Source organism: Aspergillus aculeatinus (genome assembly GCF_003184765.1).
Source record: "Aspergillus aculeatinus CBS 121060 unplaced genomic scaffold BO66scaffold_17, whole genome shotgun sequence".
In the NCBI taxonomy this organism is placed as follows: domain Eukaryota; kingdom Fungi; phylum Ascomycota; class Eurotiomycetes; order Eurotiales; family Aspergillaceae; genus Aspergillus; species Aspergillus aculeatinus.
The window spans coordinates 237211-263098 of NW_020291486.1; the positions used below are offsets into that span (position 1 = coordinate 237211).

The window sequence follows — 25888 nt, forward strand, 5'->3', positions numbered from 1 at the left end:
AGACCACACTACTCCACTCTTGATAACCAAACATGAATCGGAGACAACCCCCGAGACGCCATGCTTGCGTCCGATGTGTTCGACTCAAAGTGCGATGTCAGCCTGTCGAAGGCACTGGCACTTGCGTCCGCTGCACTAGACTGGGCCAGTCATGCAGTCTCCCCGATAGCTTACGCGCGAGTAGTCGGCCCAGGTACTATCTCCCTTGCGCACCCCTGTCTCATCATGGACTGTCCCCTCATTGACTGATTTGTTCCAGGAAAACACGCATCGATGCCTTGCAGGAACAGATCGATAATCTAGTCACCCAACTTGCCAGCAAGGTATGCTTCTCGAGTCCATCTGATCGTTCGGGAAGGTATTGATGGAGAGTCTCATAGCAAGCTGCCAACTGTCAGACCCCGTCGCGAACCGCCAGTATGACCAACACAAACGACTCGCCCGATACGTATCAGAAGGACTCACCGTCGCGACTCGCCCGCAGTGAGAGCGAAGGCGACCCACTTTTCGGTCACCTGCTCACCCTCGAGGAGGCCGACGAGCTCCTGGCCAAATTTCGGGCCCAGAAGATGCACCACTTCCCTTTTGTTATCATACCCCCAGACATGGACATTGCCTCGCTGCGCGATCAGTACCCGTTCCTGCTGACATGTATCGTCTGGGCTTCCTTGGAGCACAATAACTCCTTACAGCTAAAGCTGGAAGGCATGATCAGACAGACGGTCGCGACTCGGGTCTTCGTCAACAGCGAGCGGAGCATGGACCTGCTGCAGGGACTACTGGTGCATTCGGCGTGGTACCATTACCACTGGAAGAGCATGCATGCGCATCAGTACCTGCTCCTCCAAGTGCTGCCGATGCTTGTCTACGACCTCGGTCTGGATCAGGATGAGACGGTTAAGATGCAACTGCAGTCGGGACAGATCAGTGAACCTCGGAAGGAGCAGTTACACAAGACGCCGGCGGCTCAACGAGCTCTTCTGGGCTGCTACTATCTGACCCACAAGTGCGTGGCGCTTGAGACCAATGCCCCTGCTACCAGCCGAAGCTGACCCCGTATTAGATCTTCGATGTTCCGTCGACATATGAACATGCGACATACCATGTGCATCGATACCTGCGTGAAGAACCTCACGGAGAATCCCGAATATCCCAGCGACGCGCTGCTGAGAGCACTGATAGAAACACAGCCACTGATGCGCAAGTCTCACACGCTGCTAGGCGATGAGCTGAACTACTGCACCGACCAATGCCGAGACGCGACCTGGGAACAGATCCTCGAGGCGGTGGCGAGAAACCAGAAAGAGGTCGATGAACTGAAATCGCGTCATAATTTACAGGACAATTGTGAGCATCGTTCGTGCATCCGAGTAGAAGACCTCCTTATTCTAACCAACCCAGGGGCCTTGCGCATGGAGCTAGACGCCTTTCCCACCCTCATTTTCGGGCACTTCCTACGCCGGCAGAAGGACGCGTTCTACCTGCGCGACATCAACCAGCTGCAGGCGCTCGCCACGTCCGCCCACCGCGTGGCGGCCACCTTCCTCGCGACCCCATCGCCCGTGGCAGTCCACCTGCCGATCTCGTCCTACACGACCTGCTGGTACGCCATCGTCCTGCTGTGCAAGCTGGGCTTGTCCTTTGGCATCTACAGCCAGCTGCCGACGGATCTCGGCACGCGTAGCGTGCACGAGGTGGTGCTCGCCACGGTCCACAAGATCGAAGGGTTCTCGCTCGGCGATGATCTGTGGGCGGGCTGCAAAAAGGCCATCGCCAAGCTCCTCACCTGGCTGGAGAAGACCAGCAACGAGACCCCGCGGCCCATGCTGCCCACTCCGGCTGTCGCCACGTCCGAACCACCCAGCCTCATGGCGCTGCCGCCCCCGATGCACTGCCCCCCTGGACCGATGATGCCGCTCTCGCAACAGTACCAGGCCCCAGATCAATGGCAGTCGCCTCCGATCCCTGGCGGCCTGCCCACGGGGTTCGAGACGGATATGATGGTGGGCATGGAGAGTAACGTGATCGTGCAGCACATGATCGACGAACTCAGCCTGTTCGGGTGGGCTGGACAGGGTCCCTATCTGCCAAGCATGGGGGTCTGAAATTTGGGTCTCAACGACAGCAGTGCTGACTTCTCCACTGTAGAGTTCCTCTGCCGCTAGACCATCGGCCGTCTTTGCCTTTTGATGATCGCCACGCATTGTGTACATGATTCAACGTGTTTCCGCTCTGTGTCTCAACAAGCGTACTAGCTTGGGATTATGACAAGGGCGTTGCGGTTCTTCTTTTTGACAAGCGAGTTTGGATTGTTTATAACGTTCGGGAGCGGAGATATTCTTCTTCACAAGCATGCCAATATGCACGAGTGGATTTGTGTCTGTCTGTTTCATCGTGTCTATATGATATTCGTTCGAGTCACCACCTGTTGTATGGTTGTGATAAGCTTTAATGGTTTGACCCTTAACGAAAGACTTAAGGCAATTAAGCCACAGATGCGCGTCATCATCCAATTCAATGCCGCTGTTCACAACAGAGGCCCTCGATATCGATATCTGCTCGAGCGCAGGGCATAAAGGACGGGTAGCTGCGGTCGGATTCACCAACCATTGCCTAGAGCTGGGATCACCAGGGTTGCATTTTCCCTGCAGCACGGACAGTATACCACGGCTTACCCCACTCCCGATGTTCCTTACCCATGCAAAGAATGCATATCCCCCTGTGGTGACAAAGGACCTCAAAGGAAACCGAAAGTGACGCCACGGCAGCCCCAGGCTAGAAGCTCACAACCTACGACCGTGATAAATGGCTTGTACTCAGCCTTTCTCTGCCCCGATTCAAAACAAAGCCCCAGGCCGACCGAGCGTAGCCCAAGCCATGGCTTTCCCCTCAACAGTACGTACCAGCACACACCACCGCCACCTACTCAGAAGATAACCTTCTCAAACGCATCCCCCAACCCCCTGGCATGAAGCCACTGCTCAAGCGCCTGCATATCCCCACGATTCGCCCGCTGCCCGCTGCGCTCCCCCAACGAGTCCGTGATCTCCTCCATGCCCGCAAACACGCGCCGCACCGCCGCGCCGGTCTCGCGGAACCGCTCGCTGACCTTCTTCTGGTGGCTGGGGATATCGCCCCACGAGTGCGTCTTGATGAACTTCATGTACGCATCGATATCCGCCGACGCGCCCTCGAGACACAGCACCCCGGGTTTGCCCGCGAGCACGAACCCCGTCAGCGCGTACTCGGGCGCATGGTTCACGAGGTCGTCGCGCTTCGCGCGCGTCGACAGCGACGGGAAGTAGAACCAGACGCGCACCAGCGGGCCGCGGGCTGTGGCCGCGCCAGACTCGGATTTGGTCGAGCAGGAGGCGTCTTGCTGGACTTCCTCGGCCTCGACTAGGAGCCGCGCGGCCGCTTCTTGGATGTAGGTTAGTGCCTCGAATACGTCTGCGTCGGCGGGCATGGATGCCGCCAGCTTGGTGATCTCGGCTCTGGACAGCCAGTCCGGGCGCAGCGAGTAGGTCGGCGGTGGGGGTTGGTGGTCCGGTTTTGGGTCGGGCTGGGCGGCGCAGTGCAGCGGGATCGTCAGGTTGACTTGGAACCGCTTGTCGCTGTCTGCCAGGGGCAGTGAGACGTAGAGTGAGATGCTGGATGGGATGCCGGAGGGTGGTGGTGCGTTGGTGGGGTTGGGGTCCTCGCACCAGGCGCGCAGCTTCTCCAGGCACTCGGCTGAGGCTGGGGGGATTTCGAGTTCCTCGGGCGAGGCGTACATCGCCGTGAGGAGGTCGATGGTCGAGAGTTGCATCTCCATGAGGTCGATTGGGAGCACGGTGGTGGGTGGTGTGGCCATGTTTGCTCTGTGTTTGGCTGTAGCACTTGTGTCGAGATAGTGATGAGAAGAATCGGCCAATGGAAAGGGATATAGTTGGCCAGGGTCGTGGATATTAGTTTGGAGCCGCAATTAGCTGGATGCCTGGGTATGGCTGATTGGTTTATGGTTTGAAATGCATGATGCATGCAGCAGCAGCAGCAGCAGCAGCAGCAGCAGCAGCAGCAGCAGCAACAACAAGCGGGGTTGGAGCCATTCTGTTCCTCCGACAGCGGAGTCGCGGAAGATGGATCTTCCGTTATTTCTGGCTTCGGGACTCCGCAATTCGGAGGGGCAGGGTTCTTCCAGTTGCCAAGCATCGCCTCCAATTGGGGGAGTGTTTCGTTGGTCCGTCCCTTTCTTTGCTGTGGAAATCAACTCTCCTCCCAGGTTGAAACTAGTCCCTCCGCTGGTTACTGAAAAAAGCTCATGTGCCCAGTTACCTACGTAGCAGTCTAAGCGTTCCAGGTGAGCATTCACCGCGCACGGGCGCATAAAGAGCCATTCACCGTCACTTGCATCCCAGGGGTTACGAATGTTCATTATGAGTGCCGCCGGAGCACCGCAACGAGGAAGCCAGACGCCAGACCTCGGTTCACGGTTCGGAGCTCAGGTCCACCCTCCGTCCCTGTTGCGGCTTGCAGAAACTCAAGCTCGGCGGTAATAGCTCCAAAGGGTTTAGACGGGGACCCTCCCCGCAAGTTAAGGCCGAGATGAACCAGGCTGGATATGCAGATCACTCGAATGAGGTGGACTATCAAGGTAGAGACTTGACAAAGCCAAGTGCGCTAAGGGTGAGGGGTATCAAGCTCTTGAGGCCTGGGTTGCAGACCGTTCCTGTCGATCGTCGAATTAGGGAGGAGGATTCGTCAGCTCTGCGTCTCCATCAACAGGGGAGATACCATGTACTTGAGTAGGTTGGTGCCGGGGTATAAATTGGCCCTTCTGTGCCTGTTGATCCTCCAGCAGCAGCAGCAGCTCGTCTCAAGCCTCCTCTTCTCTTCTCTCTACAAGCCACAATCCCTTCTTCACATAACCCCAAACCAAGTAAAACACAATGCGTTCTCTCCCATCCACCTCCGTGACCCTCCTCACCACCCTCCTCTCCCTGGGTACAACAACAACCGCCACCCCTAGCCCTAACTGCGCCAACAGCACCAACCCCTACACCCTCTACCCGGTGACCACCAACATCACGATCCCCGAGATCGCCGCGCGCACCAACCGCAGCCTCTGCGACATCGCGCGCCACAACCTGATGGCCGACCCTCTCATCCCGCCCAACATCGGGCAGACCATCGTCATCCCACCCCTGAGCTGCGCCTCCTCCCCCCCGGACAACGAATCCTGCCTGATCCCCAACCTCACGCGCACGGCGCTGTGCATCAACGGCGGACCGCGCCTCTACTACACCGTCCACGGCGACACCTACGACATCATCGCGCGGCGGCTGAACATCTCCACCGCCGCGCTGATGGGCAACACCTCCACCTCCACCGCCGAGGCCTCGTCGGCCGACGCCCTGCTGGAGGTCGGGCAGTTTATCAAGGTGCCCCTGTGCGAGCCCAGCCAGTGCAGCATCAAGCCGTTCACGCTAGAGTACGGCGTGTACAAGGACCTGGCGGATGAGTATGGCACGACCGTGGGCCAGATTATGATGCTGAGCCCCACGTATAATTACAGTACGTCGCTGATGACCGGGAACACGCGGCCGACGCTGGATTTGCCGTTCAACTGTTCGGTTACCGGGGATGATGTGGTGGTGGTTGATTAGTGTCTTGGGGGCTGGCTAGTTATGCGAGAATCTTGAAAGGGAATAGGTATCCTGGGACAAATGTGTTCTAGTGTATATAAGGGTCGTCAAATAGAACTAAATATTGGTGGGACTCGATCGTGTATGTTGTTTACTTTAAGGATGCGAACGTGTGCTCTAATAGGGCATTTATCCCTGCCGATGATTATTTCGAGATTCAGAAAGTCATGTGACATCGCTGGTAGAAGATATCATATTGACTGCGAGCTAAAGAAGATAGGATAGTTCATTCGAGTGGGTTGTGAAACCACCATGGGCAGCTGGAGACAGCGGGAGGAGCTCCCTGGGAGGAGCTCTTGCTATCTTTCGGTAGATTCTTGGCATTAGAAACAGCAACAAAACACAATAATCATGGCCTTCTACAAGTAAAGCATACACCGGGTCGATGATAAAATCCCATTCCATCTCACAGAAGACCTTCGCACCTTCAGAATTGCATCACTACAACCCATCCCCGCCCCCAAACCAAAATGTCCCTCAACGAAATCACAGGCAAGCTCGCCCTCATCACCGGCGCATCAGGAGGGTAAGCCTCCCAACACAAACCCCAAATCCAATCTCAATACCAACCATCTTACCCTTCCAAAGCATCGGAAGCGCCTGCACCCGTCGCCTCGCCCAGAACGGGGTCCACCTCGCGCTGACCTTCTCCACCAACCGAGCCGCCATCGACCAGCTCGTCGCCGTCCTCCACTCCACCTCGACCGCAACCCCCCTGCGCATCTCCACCCACCAAGCCGACGTGAGCAGTCCCGAGCAACTCGACCACCTCTTCACGGAGATCGAGGAGTATCACGGCCAGCGCCCGGACATCCTGATTTCGAACGCCGGGTACGGCCGCCGCATCCCGAACGTGTGGGACATCCCGCTGGACGAGTTCGACCGCATGTTGACCGTCAACCTGCGGGCGTCGTTTGTGCTGGTCAAGGGGGTGGTCGAGCATATGAAGGCTCAGCGGTGGGGAAGGATCGTGTTCATGTCGTCGATTGCGGCAAGAGGTGGGGGGATTAATGGGTGTCGTATGTCTTTCGCCTCTATCTGGAATGCTGAGTCTGCGTACTATCTTGTTTGGGTTGAGTGAATGCTGATGAAGAGGGGATAGACTACGCCGCTTCAAAAGGTGGTCTGACGGGGATGATGATGAATCTGGCGACGCGGTTGGCCGAGTACAATATCAGCGTGAATGACGTGGCGCCGGCGATGATTGGGGAGACGGGGATGGTGGCCAGTGCGGAGGCGATCCCCAAGGAGGTGGTCGAGGGCATTCCGGTGGGGAGGCTAGGAAAGCCGGAGGAGGTGGCTAATGTGGTCATGATGTTGGTGACGACGGGGTATATGACGGGGCAGAGCTTGTTGGTGGCGGGGGGGTTGAAGTGACCCAGCTCTTGTTTAGACTGTTGATTAGGGGTGGTGTATGAACCGTGACTGTGAGTAAAGAAGATGGAGTTATGTTTTCATGAGCTTTTGATGTTGATCGGGCTGGTATACTTCAGACTGTGAGTTAGGGCTAACGTCGGGGATATTACCCCCCATGTCTAGCTAAGTTGTAAATCAGCACAAAATCTCGACATTTGCTGAACATTCAATAGTGGCTCAACAAACAACTCTTTTCAGAAGATCCGACATATGAAGGCTTCAGTTGTACCTAGTTATAGTCATGTAAGCCATGAAGCATATACTTTGGCCTTGAATCACCAAGGAGCTTTCAGTAGGTTGTATATTTGCGGACCAGGAAGATGTACTAGTGTATCAGAAAAGGGAGACAGTAATCCGCTATACTCAGTTTCCATGAGATCAACCCGACATATTCGGCTCTCTGCTTCGTTGGTGCGCACAGAACTAAATTGTAACGTATTCCATAGTTTTAACACGCAAGTAACATTCTGAGACAATACAAGAAAAAGCCACAATAAGCCAGTGATTCCACCGTGATAATCCCCTCTCCCACTTCCTACCCAAGAACACCCTTTTGCCCCACCATTCACACCGGCAAAACCACCTTGACCCCCATATACTCGCGCTGATGCATAATCTTCCCCTCGATCAGCACCTGATCCGCACCCACCGAGTTCCGCACCGAGTCCGTGGGATCCGTACACGTGGCGATCTGAATCTCGCGCCACTCGCGATTCGTAGGGACCAGTTTCCCCTGCGCCGTGAGGTTGCGAAACTCCTTGTAGACCCCTTGCTCCTCGACGCAGCCCTCTCTCTGAATTAGAGGTGATTCTGTGCAGAGGCTATTAGCATCATTTTTACCTACCCCTCAGGCAGAAAAAACTCACCCAAAGCAGGCCCCATCCTCAAATCCCCGACCGAACTATTAAACAGCACCAACGACAACCGCTCTTCCTCCAGCTGATCCGCTGGCGGGGTGAACACGCGATGCCGCGTGGCCTTGAAGTGCCCGCCCGAGACAATCTCCAGGGTATCGCCGATGTTGACCACCAGGGCGCCCGGCCGGTACGGCACGTAGTACCACTGCTCGTCGCGGCCCCAGATCTGCAGACACGAGATTGGCACGCTGAAGAGGAGGGTGGTCAGCCCGAAGTCCGTGTGGCCGTGCATCTTGATCCCCTTGGAGGCGTCGCGGGTCTCCTTCTGCACGGGCCGGAACAGCGCGTGCCGGAAGTAGCCTTCGCCCGTGGGGCTGCCGTGCGACTGCACCTTCTCCCAGAGGAAGTCGTCGGGGAGCTCGAGCACGCGCGAGAACAGGGTGAGGAGGCGGCGGTTGACGGACTGCGTGAGGTAGGTGCAGAAGGCTTCGATCTCGTCCATGAAGGGCTGCAGGCATTGCGGCACGCGCGTCGAGGGCGAGGCCCATTCCGGCGTGTACCAATTGAATTGCTCGATGCCGTCGGCGGGGCCGCGGTGGCGCTAGATGGTGGTCAGCTTCGAGGTTTCGAGCCTTTTTTCTCTTCTTTGGGTGGAGATGAGTCAAGGTGGTGGGGACCTACTTTGAAGCCGTAGGGGTGCTTGTAGCCGGACCAGACGCCGGTTTCTGGGTGGAAGAGCAGGCGTTGCTTGTCCTCCTCGCTGATGTGATTGTAGAGGTATTGTGCTAGGCCGAATTGGCGGTGGAGCTGCGGAAATTATCATCTTGTCAGCGTCATTTCGATTTAGGGCTGGGTTGTCCCCGGGTAATGCCTTACCTGCTCCAAAGAGACGCCGTAGTTCTCGAGGAATAGGAAGCCATCGTCACGGATGGCCACTTTCACCTGCTGAATCAGATCGTTGACGACAGCGGGGTCTTCCGAGTCAAGCAGCGATAAATCAATGGATTTCAGCTCGGCGAAGTTGTGCTTCTCCTTGGTGACGGGGGGAGGAGTCCAGCTGGGCACGAAGGGTTTGCCTGCGAGTGTAGGCGAAGGGGGATTGAAAGGGGCGCTTGGGGCCATTTTGATCTTGAGTTGTAGTTTCTCAGGTCTCTCTTACTGTACTGATTGAACAAAAGTTGACTCGATTGCGATGAGTTCATTTATATGCGCGATGTTGGACGCCGGGATCCTGTATACGATGTGCTCCGTGGTCATACGAGATTCCATTCATTTGCCCACCATTGTCTCTCAGCATCACGAAAAATGATAACTGCTCCTCAGTAAGCCCCCTGCCCTTTCAACTTGAGCTCCTCTATCAAACCGCAGAGCTCCCGCCAAGACGATGATAAGGACTATCGCAATGGGCGCTCTCCACGGGTGGGAGGAGCTCCTCCCGCTTGGCACTCCGGGAGGAGCATCACCACCTCTGCCGCCAATCTTCGATATTTAAATCCCCATAAACTCTAGTAGATAATCCCCATGCCCTAACCAACCAGATTGAACTTCACACAACGCCACTGTCTCCCTATCTTGTACAATTACAACCACAACCACAACCACCAATCCCCGGAATCCATCCCATCCCAACCAAAATGTCCCGCCAACTCATCTCCAGCGAGAAGTTCCCTCCCAAGCCTCACAACTGTGCGTCCCCCCCCTCCCCCCCTAAAAATACCCATACCTACCGGAAACTAATCCCCCGCAGGCCCAGCCGTCAAAGTCCCCGGCCTCGTCTTCTGCGCCGGCCAAACCGCCACCGGCGAGATCAAGCAAGCCACAGTCAGTATCCACCCGTCTTCCCCAACCCACAGGGAAAGCAGTCTAACACGGAAGGCCAAAACAGCGGACAGTCCTGCAAAACCTCAAAGAAGTCCTCGAGCTCGCCGGCTCCTCACTGGAGCAAGTCGTCAAGTACAACGTCTACCTGGCGGACATGAAGGACTTTGCGGCGATGAACGAGGCGTACATCGACTTCCTGCCGACACCGATGCCCTCGCGGTCGTGTCTGCAGGCGGTTGCGCCGGGGCAGGGGACCGTGATTGAGATTGAGTGTATTGCGCAGGTTTGAGCCTTTTTCTGGTTAGATGAATAGATTTGTTTTACGTTGTGGGATTGTTCTAGGGGCTGAGAGCGTAGAGTGGGATTAGGGGTAGCTTTGTGAGGGTTGTTTTGTGGGTATTGGTAGGATGGTTTACTTCCGCTCCAGAACGAAGGGGGGTTAGGTTATACATTGAGTTAAGATTGCGCAGATGGGCGAGAGAGAAAGGGAGAGAGAGAGAGGGGGGGTAGAGAGGCTGTGTGTGAATGTGGTATACTGTACTTGTCACAAAATCAATCAGCTAGGAGCGCTAGGGCTACGAGGCCATCGCTGCAAAGCGCTCAATTCTACATGCTCCGCGAACATACAGCCCTTACACACCGCGCATTGTCTAACCCTACCCAACAGCGGAGTCCCACAGCACAGCTAAATCAATACATCTCATACCGCCACCCCAAGCGCACCATCTCCTCCGTGACGCCCCCCTTCATCGCCTTGCGCACCTCCTCGTCCACCCCGGAATCCAGCCGCCGATTCTCGCGCAGCACCAACCACCGGTACGCCATCATCGTCGCGGCCAGCAGCACCGCCGCCCCCATCAGCGTGCCGAACGCCGCATAGAAATGCGGCGACGAGTAATACAGGTACGAGGCCCAGATATTCGAGGTCCCGCCGATGGCGTTGACCAGCGCCGACGCCGCCGCGCGCTTGGCCACCGGCCGCGCCAGGTGCAGGTTGATGGTCTTGTAGAGGAGGAGCTGGGGGCCGACGGAGGCGAACGGCAGGATCATCATGGCGAAGTAGCGGGCGCCGATGTTCAGCGTCGCCAGCAGGATCACGTACATCGCGATCGCAATCCCAATGCACCCCAGGATCAGCGGGTAGACGGTGTTCCGCCGGTCGGAGTAGAACATGATCCCGTAGTAGACGGCGCCCGCCAGGATGTACGGCGGCGCCGTCAGGAGCAGGCTGACCGTCTCGGAGAAATTGAGGGAGGAGACGAGGGTCGGGAAGTAGTTGGCGATGGAGCCTTGGGTTTGCGAGAGCATGTTGGCGAGGATGAGTAGGATGAGCTTGGGGTCGGATAGCGCGTGCAGGAAGCCTTGGAGTGGGTTTTCTTTTTCGGTGGTCGTGTTGCCCTCCGCCGCGCCGGCTTCGGACTCAATCCGCCACACGGCCAGATCGCGCTGCAAGGGTGAGAGGAGCCGGCTGTTGTGCGGGAATTCCGGCATGATCAGCCCGCACAGTAGCCCGATGCCTACGGTCGCACTGCCTTCGATGATGAAGAGCCACTGCCACCCGGCGATGTTGTGGACCCCGTCCAGCTGCAGGATGGCGGCCGCGAAGAGGCCCCCGAATGCGTTGCCGACCTGCTGCGCGATGTAGAGCCCCGCGATGCGCTTGCCCAGTTCGATCTTGGTGTACCAGGCTGAGAGGTAGTAGATGGCCCCCGGGAAGAAGACGGCCTCGGCGATGCCCAGGATCGCCCGCACCGCGAGAAGTTGTCCGTAGTTCTTAACTGCGGCCGTGGCGGCGGAGATGCAACCCCAGATAGCTACGGCGACGCAGATGTACAGCCCAGGCCGTGAGATGCGCGTGATCAGGATGTTGCTGGGCACCTGGAATGGGAGGTACCCGACGAACAGAATGGAGACGGCAGTGGCAAACTGCTCCGAGCTCATGTGCAGGTCGTCGGTGATGCCTTGCAGCTTGGCTGAGGCCAGGTTCTGCCGGTCGATGTAGTTGAGGATGTAGAGGATTCCGATGGTGGGTAGCACCAGGAGGTCGACCTTGCGGACGAGCCGGCGCTGCAGGTCGCGCAGCTCCTCCTCGCTGAGGTTGCGGAGTGACTCGGGCATGCGCTCATCGTACTGCGAGACTTGACCCTCGTGGCAGGAGGCTTTGTCCGTGATGGACGGTGGGGGTTTGTGGGCATCCATGTTGGGGGTTGAAGCTGCGGCAGGGGGTTTGTGCGTGTCTGCTGGGGAGGGAGGGGCTGCCATTGTTTTGGTGTTGTCTTGTGCATGGATGCAGTTATATGTCAGTCGGTCAATGCATAGCCATTGAGAGGATTCATGATAGTGATCACACTCAATTGACCGTATCAGTGAGTTGTGTTGTGGTGTGGAGATAGCAGATAAGAAGGGAGGAGGAGCGGAGGAGAAAGAAGAAGAGTGCTGCTCCTCCTTCTCCTCCTCCTCCTCCTCCTCCCCCGCCTTATCTGTCATGCCCTAAAATGCGGAGCTCCTCCCACCGATAAGCACAGCTGCATTACCCGGAGATCCACCCGAACACTGCCCATCTGAACCCACCTCACTTCCGTCCCTGGATATTTAACCCCAGCCGTGATTGACCATAGTCCTTCTCATTCTCACTCACACTCACCCTCAAACTCAAAACTGTCAATCAATCAATACCCTCCTCAACCAACCACCCCTCTCTTTCCCCCAGTCCCCCTAGACCCACCACAACAACCACCAAAATGACCCAAAAATCGCCCCCCACAGCCCAAACCACCACGATCCAAAACCCGCGGCTCCGCCTGCTCAACAAACTACGCACCTCGGACTACCCCGTAATGACCTTCATGGCGCTGCCCTCCGTCCGCATGGCCCAAGTCGTGGCCCTGACAGGAGTCGACGGGATCATCATCGACTGCGAACACGGCCACATCTCCGACGACGCGATGCACAACAGCGTGGCCGCCATCTCGGCGCTGGGGGTATCGCCGATCATCCGGGTGCGGGGTCCGGCGCACGACATCCTCAAGCGGGCGCTGGACACGGGCACGCACGGCATCATGGTGCCGCAGATCAACACCGCCGAGGAGGCGCGGCAGGTCGTCGCCTCCTCGAAGTTCCCCCCCTACGGGGTGCGGGGCCAGGGATCGGCGTTCCCGGCTATCGGGCACGGGCTGACGACCCCCGAGTATATGGTGTCGGCCAACGAGACGATCATCACGATGGTGCAGATCGAGACGAAGGAGGGGGTCGAGAATGTCGAGGAGATTTGTGCGGTGCCCGGGGTGGATTTGGTGTTTATTGGGCCCAATGATCTCGCGCAGGCGCTGCTGGGGTATGTTCCTGCGCGTGGGGATGAGCCGGTGTTTGTGGAGGCGATTAATAAGATTGTGGAGGCGGGGAGGAAGTATGGGAAGTGGGTGGGCAGGATGGTTAATAATGGGGCGTTGGCCAAGGAGGCGAGGGGCATGTATGATACTGTGGCTATGACGGGGGATACTAAGGCGGTGCAGAATTGGTATATTGCTGAGTTGGAGGTTGCGAGGTCTTAGATTTGGGGATGGATTGGAGGTTTGAGGGGTGGTTGAGGTGGGGTAAAAGGTTGTATATATTCAATTGATGACAGGTTTGGTTTAGAAGGATCTTGTGTTCTGCTAAGGGGGGAGGGGGAGGGAAGGCAGTAGGTTTGAAGGCAGGAAGGCAGTTTCAACTACACCCCCTCCCCAGCTCGTCCAGACATCTTCCGATCAACCGCCCTATCTGCCACCGCTCACGCCGCCCAAACACCGTCCTGGCCCAGTGCAGCGCCCCCTCCCCGTCACCATCTGCCACCCCGACCACCCCCATCGCCCCCGGCACCCCCCACCGTACTAGTTGCCACGCCACCAAGAACGCCTGGTACGCGTACAGCAGCACCCACGGCGCCTCCGCCCGCAGGGCCTCGCACCGGTCCAAATACCCCAGGAACCAGTCCACGTGCGGCTGCACCGCCTGCACCACCGTGTCCACCTCGCACAGCACCTCGCACGAGGTCGGCGCCAGCCGCGTCGACTGCTGCAGCCACGTGTCGATGCTCGCCCCGACGATGCCCCCCGTGTGCAACGGAGACCACATCTGGAGCTCGAGCATGGCCGTTTCCCACGTTGCGGCGCAGGTGATGGTGCGGACACTGGTCGCTCTGGGCATGCTTTCTGCCGTAGGAACGAGATCATCCTCCGGACGGAGGTACGGACCCAGCGCCGCGAGGGACGAGCGCAGCGCCCCGAACCGCTCCATGCTCAACATCCCCGTCATCGTGGACCAACCGGAGATCTCGCGGGCGCTGGAGATGAGGAACTGCGCGATGTTGATGGCGCCGTAGGGGTCAAAGGGGGCGATGGGTTGGACGTCGGCGGTTGGGGAGAGGAAATGTCGGATTGCGTCGGCATACTGCAGCATGGGGGTTTCGGCGGTGGTGGTGGAGCGAGAGGTGAGTTGGAGATGGGCCCATTCCGCGCTCGTCGAGGCGGACCACTGGTTCTCGGGGCAGGGGAGGTCGTGCTTGATTTCCAGGTGGGAGATGCAGCGTGGGATGGAGAGGAGTTGGTAGTACAGGGCGTCGATCTGGTGGACGGCGAAGATGGTTCGCTTGTGCGATTCGGCGTGGATGAAGGCGCGCCAGAGGGAGTCGAGGTCGGAGGTTGACGCTAAAGAGGTGGTCGGGGTTGGTTGCATGAGGCCTGCGGATCGGGCGAGGGAGATCATCGCCGTGTGCATCTTGAGGCCCTGGGTCGAGCTCTCGCCGCAGAGATACATCATGGCACAGATCTGAAGAAGGAGGTAGGATTGGATGGTGGTCAGGTGCGAAGTGATCTCGGTGGTATCGTCTGTGTCATTCTCGTGGCTAGGTATAAGGGTACGAGCACGATGGAAGCATTGCACCGACAGGGTGGCGCCAGACCCGGATTCGTCTTCTCGTTCCGGATCGTCACCATATTGGTACGCAAGACTGAGAATACTCAGGATCAGATGCGCGGGTACCTGCGTAGTATCGAAGGTTGCTTGGTGTAGAAATGGGAGAAAGCAGGAGACATGGTTGAAGAAGAGATCGCGTCCCCGACGGATCTGCAGCTCGGACGGAAACCAATCGTCTTGTACGGGCAGCGAGGAATTTGATGGAGATCGTGCCGGAGAGTCCGATACACTGGGTGATTTATTGCTGGAGGTGGGAGAATCTGCATGGGCAAAAGCTGGTGGTTCTGGTAATAAATTCCAGTCGAGTTCAAAAACCTCCTCCAGCGCGGCGTGACTCGGACTCCTCCGGAAAGATTGTGCCGAGGGCCGACGTCGGCTCGCCCTCGCCGTCTCGTATTCGTCGCCAGCCAGCTGGAGCTGATGAATCGAGCATGACTGGTCAGCTTCCATTCTCGAGTCTCTTCTCTTGACCGTCCGTCTCTCGTGGTGCTCGGGGTGCTTCCGCTTCATATGCCGATTGCGCAAGTCCGGACGCGAGAAGGTCGCGCTGCAATGGCCACAGGCCAGCGAGACTTCACCCGAGGAACGCGAGTGCAGGGCAGCATGGCGCTTGAGGTTTTCATGTCTGGTGAAGCGGCTCTGACAGATGGAACATTGGAAGGGCTGGTAGGGTGGGACTGGTCTAGTAGAGTGTGCGACCGACATAGCGTATTATACTCGATGCTGAGTAGGTGCAGTCACTCCCGAGACAGGAGGCTGGTGTTGCCAATGAGAAAGACATCTGGGGGAGCGAGAGTATTTAACGCTGGCTTGTACTGGAGTAAGTACTACCTAGTAGGTAGTTTACCCCACCCCCGCAAAGCAGATCGCTGCTTGGCGTCAGATCGGCTATTCGGCAATTGGGCTGGGCGAATCACCGTGACGCTCGCCTGACAGAACCGTGAGCACCTGAGTATGCTTGATCCTTTATTGGAAGCGACGTAAACAGACACATAAGAGAGCCTAAACATCGACTGCATCGACTGCAGTCACGAAAAGCAGATGGAAATAAGTTACGGACATGGATGCTGGGCTTATCTGATAGCTAAATGAACCCGGTCTGATTGGACGATGGAATCCGCTGTCGGCCTGCTTATCTTATCTCTGATCGGCCGCTGATTGGCCAGCGACTCCTTTATCGGCCGCCGTCAACAATCCATGATCAGGGAGGTTCTGTATTTTACCTCGTACTGGAAAATTCGCCAAGAATCATCGGCTAGGCAAGGGGCACACCAAAGGGGTCCTTCGGATGTGAGAGCAAAGGTGATGACGAGAACAGAACTAGGGTCGTGACTGCTCCGTAAACAAGCTGCTATTTGTCTTGCATCCCACTGACAGCCGAAAATCTACATGACCATTTCACAACAGTGTGGAGGCCCTGACTTTCCACAGTGCAAGTCAATTTGAGAGTCTCATATCTCGTGATATTTGTAAGTGTCTTATTCACATTCCTCCAATGCAAGGGCCCGGCCAAGCACCGTACAAATATATCCCCTACAGATGGCACTGCCCGTGTACGTTCCTCGAGACCGATGTTCCGTTCAGGGTCAACTGAGAGAAACAGTTAGGATCCAATAGCTATCACCCCCCAAAGCAGTAGAGGAGATTAAACTTACAGTCCAGTGAGCGTGCTTCTTGCAATAGACCGGCTTCAACCCGTCCGTACAGTTCTCGCGCTCGTAGCTCCAGTCCGTGGGAAAGGCGGGGATGCCTAGTCGGTTTGTAAGTGATCTGATCCAATCTCATCCCTTGCCACAGTGAGAACTCGTACATTCACCCGCAACCCGATCACCCAGATCCCAAGCACCGCCGCCCGCTCCGACAAAAGCACTCGTCACTTGCTGGATGACGTCGTCGCCCGCTTCCTCGATCTTGTCGGTGTTGCTGCAGCAGAGAGGGATGCCGTCACTGTAGTCGAGGACAGACTCGGCCGTAGCCACGGCGGCGAGGAGAAGAAAGGCAGAAAGTGTGAATTTCATTTTGGTGGCTTCGTATGACTCGGTGGGAAAGGAAGTAAATCAGGACGCATTCTGAAGACGGGACCTGGGAGCGTTTTTATGCTCGCTGTTGTGCCAGGGGATTTACCCTCGCCGGACGAGGAGCAGGAAACGAGGAAGAAGCTTAAAGCTAGGCAGACGCCGTCCCTGGCATGTGGAGCTGAGACGCAGCCATTAAAACATCTGGTGTCAGTGACCCCCTTGCGCCCGGTGATTGATGGTCGTCTATTTTTCTCGTCAAGGGATAGAGTGAGATGATGCCAGCGGTAGGTTTGTTGACTGAGCCAGAAATTGTGCGCTCGTGTATGTGTTCATTGTTCCGGCTTGATGTATTTCTTGCCGGTAGATCAAGGACACGATGAGTCTCTACGGTCGGGATTTGTATCAGCTTGGGACAGACCGAGTTAAAACTCGAGCCTTGATGTTGCCTGGAGAGTATTCGTTGGTTACCGTATGGAACAGCATTGAAGGCGAATTATGCAGCATCGATGGCCCGTTGAGCGACCGCGCAGCAGTCCGCGCAAGCCTTGGACAAGCGCCGGATTGCTTCTTGGGTCGAATCGCGTGCAGTTTGCGATAAATACGATTCTGCTTGGTGGAGAATTTTCAGGTTATATATCTCCGAGGCGGGCCGCGGGTTGCGTATAATGCTTGAAGCGAGCGTTTTCATCGCGACAGAAGGGTAGTGATAGGCGATACTGATGATAAGTCAGAAACTGTGGGATCTTGAGAGAAGCAGCTTGGTCTCACCCGAGATTGATATCATCCCGTGGTAAGTATTTCAACAAGGCGAGGGATGCTCTTGCAGCCTTAGACATGAGCGACGTGGAAAGCAGGACCCGAGGGTTGTCGGCAAATCCGGGTGAGGCGGAAAGGCTGAGCCCGCCAAGAAGATCCTGCGCGGTGTTGACTTCTCTCATGGCCACCAAAGAGTGGATAGCAATCATACAGTCATAATAGGCATAATGAATAAACAGAAGAGTCGGGAACACGGGCATTTTTCGGAATGGTGGGGATGCTCCGGACCCAGGCTGCAGTTCGCGAGGAAGTTTGCGCAACCACGCCTGCAGCTTTTGGTCGAAATCACCCGTCAGAGCCAGTAACTGGTCGAAAGGTTTGTTGACCGCGGAGGCTAGATACAACTGTCGAACAATCTGGCTCCTGATTTGCACAAGCTCGGCAGTGGGATGGAAGAGATTGAAGGTATCCGAGTCGTTCCGTATTGGTACGCTGTAAGCGCTTGAGGGAGAACTGATATGCAACGCCTCCCCAACTATGTCTTCTTTCTGTGCTGGGGGAACCCCGAATCGATAAGATATCCTGTAACAGTCAGAACAGCCACCAACAGTAGAGGCCTTGTCGCACATACTCATTATCCATTGCACAGACCATCCAGAAGAGCAAATCTCGACTCTGCCTTTCTTCGACAGAACATCGCAGGGCTTCCGAATTGCCTAGATCTAATTGGTTGCAGATTTGCACAGAAATGGCAATGAGCGAACTGCAAGGGTGAGCAGCAGACAATGACAAGAACAAAACAGCCATCACTAATGTAGATTTGCATGCCCAGAGATCAGGGGGTGCTAGTAGAATCTCATTAATGGCCTGCAAGGCACCCTTCATAAAGAGCGCGCTAGTCTGATGATCAGGCCGACCTGTTGTGGATGGAAGCATGTAGGCGACAGCCAAGATGACATGAAGGCTGGCCCACTGGCCTGGGCCGTGCACCTGCGGATCCGTGTAGTTGCCAGCAAACAGAGCGTCAACGTCTGCCTGAGTGAATACCGGCAGGGTAAGGTTGAAGTACTCCATGTAGTCATGTAGGAGTTGCTTCAAAAGCTCTGCCCGTGGGAACGGGCAAAATAGCTTTCTGGGTGGCAACAAGGAGCTTAACTGAGGTTCGGAGGCCACACTCCCTAGAAGATGATCAAGATGACTCGAATCCGCTCTTTGTGATATCCAGTCTAACCCTTCATTTGTTAAGACCGAGAAACCTGTGCCAAAGTCAGACGAAGGATGCATCTCAGGTGGTGGTCTGACTTACATCCCGCACCTGTGTTGCTTATACACCTTGGGATGTAAAAGCACGGGGGTTTCTCTTGATGCAGACCCAGTCCGCTCTCAACGCGCACGGGACGAACAACACTCTCTGAGGGTATGCTTGCAGAGACTGGCTCCTGTTGACCCAAAAAGTCTTCAATATCTAAATCCTCCAGAGGATCGAACCCGAGATGGTTGGGTGCCGAAACAGGTGGATTGGTGTCATCAGGAGGCGTGTCTGGCATAGAACTGATCTCTCCCGCACCGAATATGCTACTGAGATGGGTCTCGAGTTTCTCTAGCTTTCCTTCGAGGTGGTTGATCATTGCCTCTCTTCATAAGACCAATTAGTGGATGAATTTCCCTGGCAGATGATGCGTGGGGCTCACCCACCGTCGCAGGATGGTTCTATATCTCTGCTCGTTTCTAGTGCACGAGATACCCATCTTCTCGCAGCGGGAGCACCTGGAGTTCATCGAGGAATCGCATTTGGTTTTGCTGCGGCGACATGCTTCACACGCCTGGTTCGTCGTCTATCAGAATATACGATAGCTAGTTATGAATCATGATCACGCATACCTTCCGCCTTTTGAGGATGTCATTATGTTCGTGGCGTGACTGCGAGAGAGGCGACCCTCGCGTGTTGGACATGGATGATGATGATGATGAAGAAGAGGAAGAGGAGGAAGGCCGGTCATGGTGTGCGTTGAGCATGGTTTGGAGAAGGTAGCAGGAATGACAGTCCACGGTCACTGGACTGGCTAACTACCTTATTGAGTTACAGTACGTGGCTACGAGGTAAGTGTAGGCTCAATCAACTTGACTCCACCTCTATCAGCTTTAATACCTTGAATACCCCTGATGGCTGGACAGGATGGAGAGCTGCGTATAATCCGTACCGGAAAGTTTCACGTACCACGGACAACGTCTGCGCCAAGAGAGATCTGTCCAATAGGACCGGGCTAACATTAATGGGCTAAGCTCTATTCGGGTCTTCGGAGGCCGGATGTTGGGCAGAATCGTGAGGGCGGTGGGTATTGAAGATGTAACAATACAGCAGCTTCTCCGGACCGTTAGCCTGCCGATCATCTGTTGCTTCTCCACTTGCCTCGTCCCTCGTCCCTCATCCCTCATCCCTCATCCCCTCATCTTCTCATCTCTATTCTCATCCCAGCCTGGGCATTCCATCAGATTCGCCTTCGGACAGCGCTTTGACCACATCCATCATGCTCTGCATCTTTTCCCTGATACAGAACTGCTCGCAAAGGCCGCCTCAGTGATGGTGGGTTATGGTGTTGTTGTTAGTCTGACTTACAGTACATCAACTACGGACTCCCAACACACCGAGAATTCAGCCCATTGATTGACTTTTGATAATGGCTCCGTGGGTCCAACTAGATCCATCCACGCTTCTTTCGGCTCCCGGACGTTCACTCAATTTTTGACTCGGGCTCAGGGACTGGTCTCCACCCCCCTAACTCTGGGTCTTACACGCTTTGGTTGGCTCGGATGCCGGACACTCACTGCTGACGCCTAGCTGGTACTTCTCATTTGCAACATGTGTCACAATTTGAATCATTTATGTCTTGCTTATACAATCTCGTTCGGCCCCCCGGGTGTTCGCCCTGCACGATGAGCAAATACGATCGGATTCTCAACGCTCCGCAAGCGGGTCGTTCTAGAATCCGCGCGGTCCATCAACTATGTATATCTAGCACAACCTTCGCAGACTCCTCACCTCTGCTCTGGATTTGGTGTCTTTCAAGCGGTTTTTCGGTGTTTGTGACCCAAAGTTTCTTTTCTGTCAATCTAGAAGCCTTGGAAGGACCCAGCGCCTTCCGTAGGCTGATCGGACGTCAAGGGCCTGCACCACACTGCCAGGCACCCTTTACTTTGTCTTCGCCTCTTTTATTGTTTTCAAGCTTACTCGATTCATGCTAAGATATTTGTGAACACAATCCCCTCTTAATATGTCGTTCGTTCCTACTACTAGCACTAACGCCGGGCGGGCGCAAGAGGTGGTCAGCCACAACCTGCCGCAAAATGGCGGGGCAGCCTACCATGACGATCCAGCTTCGGGACCAAAGGAGTTTGACCAGGAAGCCAGCGAAGATGATGCGACGCTTCAAGGACGGGAAGACAAGATGGAGGCTCGTGTGGGTGATCTCGCACGCCGGCTTACTCGACAGTCCACTCGCTACTCAACCAAGGCCGACCTTGAGAACCCCTTTGTCACCACTGACCCGGAATCGAAGCTGAATCCACACAGTCCCAATTTCCAAGTCAGAGATTGGATTAAGATGCTCCTCGCCATTCGCACGCGTGATCCTGAGCGCTACCCGGACAGGACTGCAGGCGTGGCTTTCAAGAACTTGAGTGTACACGGTTACGGCTCGCCCACTGACTACCAGAAAGACGTTCTCAATTCACTTCTGGAATTTGGTACCCTTATTCGAAAGCTGATGGGTGCCAAGATGCAGAAGATCCATATTTTGCGCGAGTTTGATGGGCTTGTCAAGTCAGGAGAGATGCTCATTGTACTTGGCAGACCCGGCTCGGGGTGCACGACCTTCCTCAAGACGATCTCTGGGGAGATGAATGGTATCGAGATGTCGGAGGAATCGATGCTCAACTACCAGGGTAAGTTCCCTCCTCGCAGCACTCGTCTGGTGACCCCATGAGTGCTTACAGTGGGTGCTTCCCTTTAGGTATCCCTGCGAAGGAGATGCACAACGCCTTCCGAGGCGAAGCCCTCTACAACGCGGAGACAGATGTTCACTTCCCGCAGCTGACTGTTGGTGACACGCTCCAATTTGCCGCATTGGCCAGGGCTCCCCGAAATCGCCTCGAAGGTGTCAGCCGACAACAATACGCTGAGCATATGAGAGACGTGGTCATGGCGATGCTTGGTCTTTCCCACACGATCAACACCCGTGTCGGTAACGATTTCGTGCGTGGAGTTAGTGGTGGTGAGAGAAAGCGTGTCAGTATCGCAGAGGCTATGTTGAGCCAAGCACCACTCCAAGCATGGGATAACAGCACTAGAGGTCTTGATTCCGCGAATGCTCTCGAATTCTGTAAGAATCTGGCCTTGATGAGCAAGTATACTGGCACCACAGCGTGTGTTGCTATTTACCAAGCCTCTCAAAGCGCATACGACGTTTTCCAAAAGGTAACCGTGCTGTATGAAGGAAGGCAAATCTATTTTGGACCGACCTCAGAAGCCAAGCAATTCTTTGTTGACATGGGTTTTGAGTGTCCTGACCGGCAAACCACGGCTGATTTCCTTACATCCCTGACTTCGCCCTCAGAACGACAGGTTCGGCCGGGCTTCGAGAATCGTGTCCCTCGCACTCCGGACGAATTTGCGGCTGCCTGGAAACAAAGTAGTGCGAGAGCCAAACTCTTGAGAGAGATTGATGAGTTTGAAAGTCAATACCCTCTCAAAGGCTCTTCATACGAAGCCTTTGTGGATGCGCGACGGGCGATGCAGGCAAAGCATCAACGCCTGAAATCCCCGTATACCATCTCAGTCTGGGATCAAATCTCTCTCTGTACGACCCGGGGTTTCCAGAGACTCAAAGGCGACATGAGCTTGACTCTCTCTGGCTTAATCGGCAATTTCATCATCGCCTTGATCGTCGCATCCGTTTTCTTCAACCTTCCCAACAACACCTCGAGCTTCTACTCACGCGGAGCATTGTTATTCTATGCAGTCCTCCTCAACGCATTTTCCAGTGCCCTCGAAATCCTTACACTCTATGCGCAACGTCCGATTGTTGAGAAACAGGCACGATATGCATTTTATCACCCATTCGCGGAAGCAGTAGCTTCCATGCTGTGCGATACTCCCTACAAGCTGCTGAACTCGATCACCTTCAATCTACCTCTGTATTTCATGACCAATCTGCGTCGGGATGCAGGAGCGGTCTTCACGTTCTGGTTATTCTCCGTGGTGACCACCTACACCATGAGTATGGTTTTCAGAACGATCGCTGCGACATCTCGTTCACTCTCGCAAGCCTTGGTACCCGCTGCCCTGCTTATTCTTGGCATGGTGATTTACACTGGATTCGTCATTCCCACTCGAAACATGCTCGGCTGGTCTCGCTGGATGAACTATATCAACCCAGTGGCCTACGCCTTCGAATCATTCCTCATTAACGAGTTTTCCGGTCGCACTTTCGAATGCTCGAGTATCGTTCCGTCTGGTTCACAATATGACTCAGTGTCCATGGATTATCGCATCTGTTCCACCGTCGGTGCCCAAGCTGGATCAACAGTCGTGGATGGATCACTGTACCTCAAGCAGAGTTACCAGTATACCACTGGGCATGCATGGCGCAACCTGGGAATCCTCATTGCATTCATGGCTTTCTTCGCCTTTGTTTACCTGGTCAGCACCGAATACATCTCGGAGCAGAAATCCAAGGGAGAGGTGCTGTTGTTCCGTCGAGGCCATCAGTCTACCCTTCCTACAGAAGGAGACGTCGAGATCCAGCCCAGGCCCGGTGGTGCTGTGAAGACCGAGACCAGCGGTGACCAAGAAGGCGTTCGCATTCAGAGGCAAACCGCGATCTTCCACTGGGAGGATGTGTGCTATGATATCACCATCAAAGGCGAAGACCGGCGGATTCTGGACCATGTGGATGGCTGGGTGAAGCCTGGAACTTGCACGGCTCTGATGGGTGTCTCCGGAGCAGGAAAGACTACCTTGTTGGACGTGTTGGCCACTCGAGTCACGATGGGTGTTGTTACCGGCGACATGCTGGTTGACGGAAGGCCCCGCGATCAATCATTCCAAAGAAAGACTGGCTATGTCCAGCAGCAGGATGTGCACTTACCTACGTCGACTGTTCGTGAGGCACTTCAGTTTAGTGCTTTGCTACGCCAGCCAGCCCACCTTAGCCGGAAGGAGAAGCTAGACTATGTGGACGAGGTTATCAAGCTTCTCGGTATGGAGGCCTACGCCGATGCAGTTGTCGGTGTTCCTGGCGAGGGCTTGAACGTCGAGCAGCGTAAACGTTTGACTATTGGTGTTGAGCTGGCGGCCAAGCCTCAGCTCTTGCTCTTCCTTGATGAACCGACTTCCGGCCTCGATAGTCAGACTTCATGGTCGATTCTGGACCTTATCGATACTTTGACTCAGCATGGACAAGCGATTCTTTGCACCATTCATCAACCGTCCGCCATGTTGTTCCAGCGGTTTGATCGCCTTCTGTTTCTAGCAAAGGGGGGTAAGACCATTTACTTTGGCGACATCGGTGAAAACTCGACGACATTATCCAACTATTTTGAGAGGAACGGAGCTCACACCTTGAAGAATGGAGAAAATCCTGCCGAATGGATGCTTGACGTCATTGGCGCAGCCCCCGGGTCCAAGACCGATATCGATTGGCACAAGGTGTGGAGAGAGTCTCCGGAGTACACAGGAGTGAAGCAACACCTATCTGAGCTCCGGTCAACCCTATCTGCCAAGCCCAAGGATGAGTCCGATCCGGAAGCCCTGAAGGAATTCGCCGCACCATTCCATATCCAACTTTACGAATGCCTGGTTCGGGTGTTTGCGCAGTACTACCGCACCCCGACCTATATTTGGAGTAAAACTGCTCTGTCTGTCTTGACCGCTCTTTACATCGGTTTCTCCTTCTTCCATGCGAGCAACTCGATCCAAGGCATGCAGAACCAGATGTTCTCCATCTTTATGCTGATGACCATTTTTGGCAACCTCTGTCAGCAGATCATGCCGCTCTTCTGTACCCAACGTTCGCTGTATGAAGTCCGTGAACGGCCCTCCAAGGCCTATTCCTGGCAGGCATTCATGACTGCCAACATTTTGGTCGAATTGCCATGGAACACCTTGATGGCGGTCCTGATGTTCGTTTGTTGGTATTATCCCATTGGCTTGTACAACAACGCCAAGCCCACGCACGCAGTGAACGAGCGCTCGGCGCTCATGTTCCTTCTGATCTGGGTCTTTCTCCTCTTCACGTCCACATTCGCTCACATGGTCATCGCCGGCATCGAATTGGCCGAGACTGGTGGTAATATCGCGACGCTTCTCTTCTCTCTCTGCTTGATCTTCTGCGGTGTCTTGGCTACCCCGGAGGCGATGCCAGGATTCTGGATCTTTATGTACCGTGTATCGCCTTTCACATATTTGGTCTCAGCGATGCTGAGTACGGGTATCTCTGGAACAAAGGCGGTTTGCGAGTCCGTCGAGTATTTGACTTTCAACCCCCCAAACAATCAGACGTGTGAGAGCTACATGAAGGCCTACATCAGCGTCGCGGGTGGGTACCTGGAAGATCCATCGGCAACGTCGAACTGCCAGTTCTGTACCATCAGCAGCACGGACACGTTCCTCGCATCCGTCTCCAGCTATTTCTCCGACGCGTGGCGGAACTTTGGGCTCATGTGGGTGTACATCATCTTCAACATTGCGGCCGCGGTGGGGATTTACTGGTTGGCCAGAGTTCCGAAGTCGGCTGGCAAAGCCAAGAAGGCGTAATTTGCTTGCTATAACTTCATGCGGTGCTTTTTACTGCTACACCACTGCCTATCGTTTGCACCGACCGCTGCCTTAGAATGTCTTTGTGGATGACTTGCCACATTCCCTACAGCAAAGCCCCGATATACCACCCCCTACCTTTGTCGTCTAGACTCACTTCATATACTCGACTCATTTATTTATTACCTTCCTGACTCTCCTTGAATCTCTTCCTCGAATCGCTTTTTTATTTTTGATTGGTTTTTCTTCTTCATGGAACTGCTGTATGCAAATGTACCACCAGGGTATCTCTGCTTCGACTCCTCTGTCCTTGTTCTCTTCAGGTTACTCTTCTACCTGGTCATGCCACCTAGAGCTTTTGCTTAGAGTATAGATTACTTTCTCTGAATACATATTACACACTCTGCTCATAGAGATGTGCTTATTGAAATTACACCTGATGAGTTTCATATACGTCAACTCGGTGCCGTTCGCAGGATTGTTACTAATCCAGTCACAATGACTGAGTCTTTTTCACCTGTTAGACTAAGCTATGTGCTCCAACCAAGCACTTTCTTCGGCAGGTTTTTG

General features: G+C 55.1%; 12 protein-coding genes across 12 annotated transcripts; 6 read left to right on the forward strand and 6 right to left on the reverse strand.

Annotated features, from left to right (window-relative positions):
• On the forward strand, positions 1 to 2311 carry BO66DRAFT_56076 (Zn(II)2Cys6 transcription factor domain-containing protein). The gene is made up of 5 exons (XM_025653402.1): positions 1 to 193; positions 260 to 323; positions 381 to 1006; positions 1064 to 1347; positions 1402 to 2311. The coding sequence occupies exons 1-5, from the start codon at positions 33 to 35 to the stop codon at positions 2103 to 2105; spliced, it is 1839 nt and encodes a 612-aa protein (XP_025505153.1). The 5' UTR covers positions 1 to 32; the 3' UTR covers positions 2106 to 2311.
• A 615-nt stretch (positions 2312 to 2926) lies between these two features.
• BO66DRAFT_427960 (DUF1115 domain protein) lies at positions 2927 to 4250 on the reverse strand (the record flags this gene model as incomplete). Its single annotated transcript, XM_025650378.1, has 1 exon — positions 2927 to 4250. Exon 1 carries the CDS (start codon positions 3851 to 3853, stop codon positions 2927 to 2929), a length of 927 nt encoding a protein of 308 aa, XP_025505154.1. The 5' UTR covers positions 3854 to 4250.
• A 425-nt stretch (positions 4251 to 4675) lies between these two features.
• Positions 4676 to 5645, forward strand: BO66DRAFT_448558 (uncharacterized protein; the record flags this gene model as incomplete). The annotated part of the gene is made up of 1 exon (XM_025651751.1): positions 4676 to 5645. The coding sequence occupies exon 1, from the start codon at positions 4929 to 4931 to the stop codon at positions 5643 to 5645; it is 717 nt and encodes a 238-aa protein (XP_025505155.1). The 5' UTR covers positions 4676 to 4928.
• Positions 5646 to 6154: 509 nt separating this feature from the next.
• BO66DRAFT_437357 (SDR family NAD(P)-dependent oxidoreductase) lies at positions 6155 to 7061 on the forward strand (the record flags this gene model as incomplete). Its single annotated transcript, XM_025650986.1, has 3 exons — positions 6155 to 6210; positions 6273 to 6703; positions 6787 to 7061. 3 exons carry the CDS (start codon positions 6155 to 6157, stop codon positions 7059 to 7061), a joined length of 762 nt encoding a protein of 253 aa, XP_025505156.1.
• A 604-nt stretch (positions 7062 to 7665) lies between these two features.
• On the reverse strand, positions 7666 to 9079 carry BO66DRAFT_448560 (Clavaminate synthase-like protein; the record flags this gene model as incomplete). The annotated part of the gene is made up of 4 exons (XM_025651752.1): positions 7666 to 7910; positions 7967 to 8558; positions 8639 to 8764; positions 8834 to 9079. 4 exons carry the CDS (start codon positions 9077 to 9079, stop codon positions 7666 to 7668), a joined length of 1209 nt encoding a protein of 402 aa, XP_025505157.1.
• A 512-nt stretch (positions 9080 to 9591) lies between these two features.
• BO66DRAFT_410497 (RidA family protein) lies at positions 9592 to 10067 on the forward strand (the record flags this gene model as incomplete). Its single annotated transcript, XM_025649246.1, has 3 exons — positions 9592 to 9643; positions 9705 to 9778; positions 9843 to 10067. The coding sequence occupies 3 exons, from the start codon at positions 9592 to 9594 to the stop codon at positions 10065 to 10067; spliced, it is 351 nt and encodes a 116-aa protein (XP_025505158.1).
• Positions 10068 to 10468: 401 nt separating this feature from the next.
• On the reverse strand, positions 10469 to 11977 carry BO66DRAFT_410498 (MFS general substrate transporter; the record flags this gene model as incomplete). The annotated part of the gene is made up of 1 exon (XM_025649247.1): positions 10469 to 11977. The coding sequence occupies one exon, from the start codon at positions 11975 to 11977 to the stop codon at positions 10469 to 10471; it is 1509 nt and encodes a 502-aa protein (XP_025505159.1).
• A 542-nt stretch (positions 11978 to 12519) lies between these two features.
• Positions 12520 to 13329, forward strand: BO66DRAFT_448562 (HpcH/HpaI aldolase family protein; the record flags this gene model as incomplete). Its single annotated transcript, XM_025651753.1, has 1 exon — positions 12520 to 13329. The coding sequence occupies one exon, from the start codon at positions 12520 to 12522 to the stop codon at positions 13327 to 13329; it is 810 nt and encodes a 269-aa protein (XP_025505160.1).
• A 154-nt stretch (positions 13330 to 13483) lies between these two features.
• Positions 13484 to 14850, reverse strand: BO66DRAFT_448563 (uncharacterized protein; the record flags this gene model as incomplete). Its single annotated transcript, XM_025651754.1, has 2 exons — positions 13484 to 14660; positions 14798 to 14850. 2 exons carry the CDS (start codon positions 14848 to 14850, stop codon positions 13484 to 13486), a joined length of 1230 nt encoding a protein of 409 aa, XP_025505161.1.
• Positions 14851 to 16264: 1414 nt separating this feature from the next.
• BO66DRAFT_437363 (uncharacterized protein) lies at positions 16265 to 16749 on the reverse strand (the record flags this gene model as incomplete). The annotated part of the gene is made up of 3 exons (XM_025650987.1): positions 16265 to 16321; positions 16387 to 16481; positions 16542 to 16749. The coding sequence occupies 3 exons, from the start codon at positions 16747 to 16749 to the stop codon at positions 16265 to 16267; spliced, it is 360 nt and encodes a 119-aa protein (XP_025505162.1).
• Positions 16750 to 17242: 493 nt separating this feature from the next.
• On the reverse strand, positions 17243 to 18579 carry BO66DRAFT_319996 (fungal specific transcription factor domain-containing protein; the record flags this gene model as incomplete). Its single annotated transcript, XM_025643661.1, has 3 exons — positions 17243 to 17465; positions 17518 to 18087; positions 18137 to 18579. The coding sequence occupies 3 exons, from the start codon at positions 18577 to 18579 to the stop codon at positions 17243 to 17245; spliced, it is 1236 nt and encodes a 411-aa protein (XP_025505163.1).
• Positions 18580 to 20490: 1911 nt separating this feature from the next.
• BO66DRAFT_56112 (pleiotropic drug resistance family ABC transporter) lies at positions 20491 to 25480 on the forward strand. The gene is made up of 2 exons (XM_025653403.1): positions 20491 to 21447; positions 21516 to 25480. The coding sequence occupies exons 1-2, from the start codon at positions 20778 to 20780 to the stop codon at positions 25316 to 25318; spliced, it is 4473 nt and encodes a 1490-aa protein (XP_025505164.1). The 5' UTR covers positions 20491 to 20777; the 3' UTR covers positions 25319 to 25480.
• The last annotated feature ends 408 nt before the right edge of the window (positions 25481 to 25888 follow it).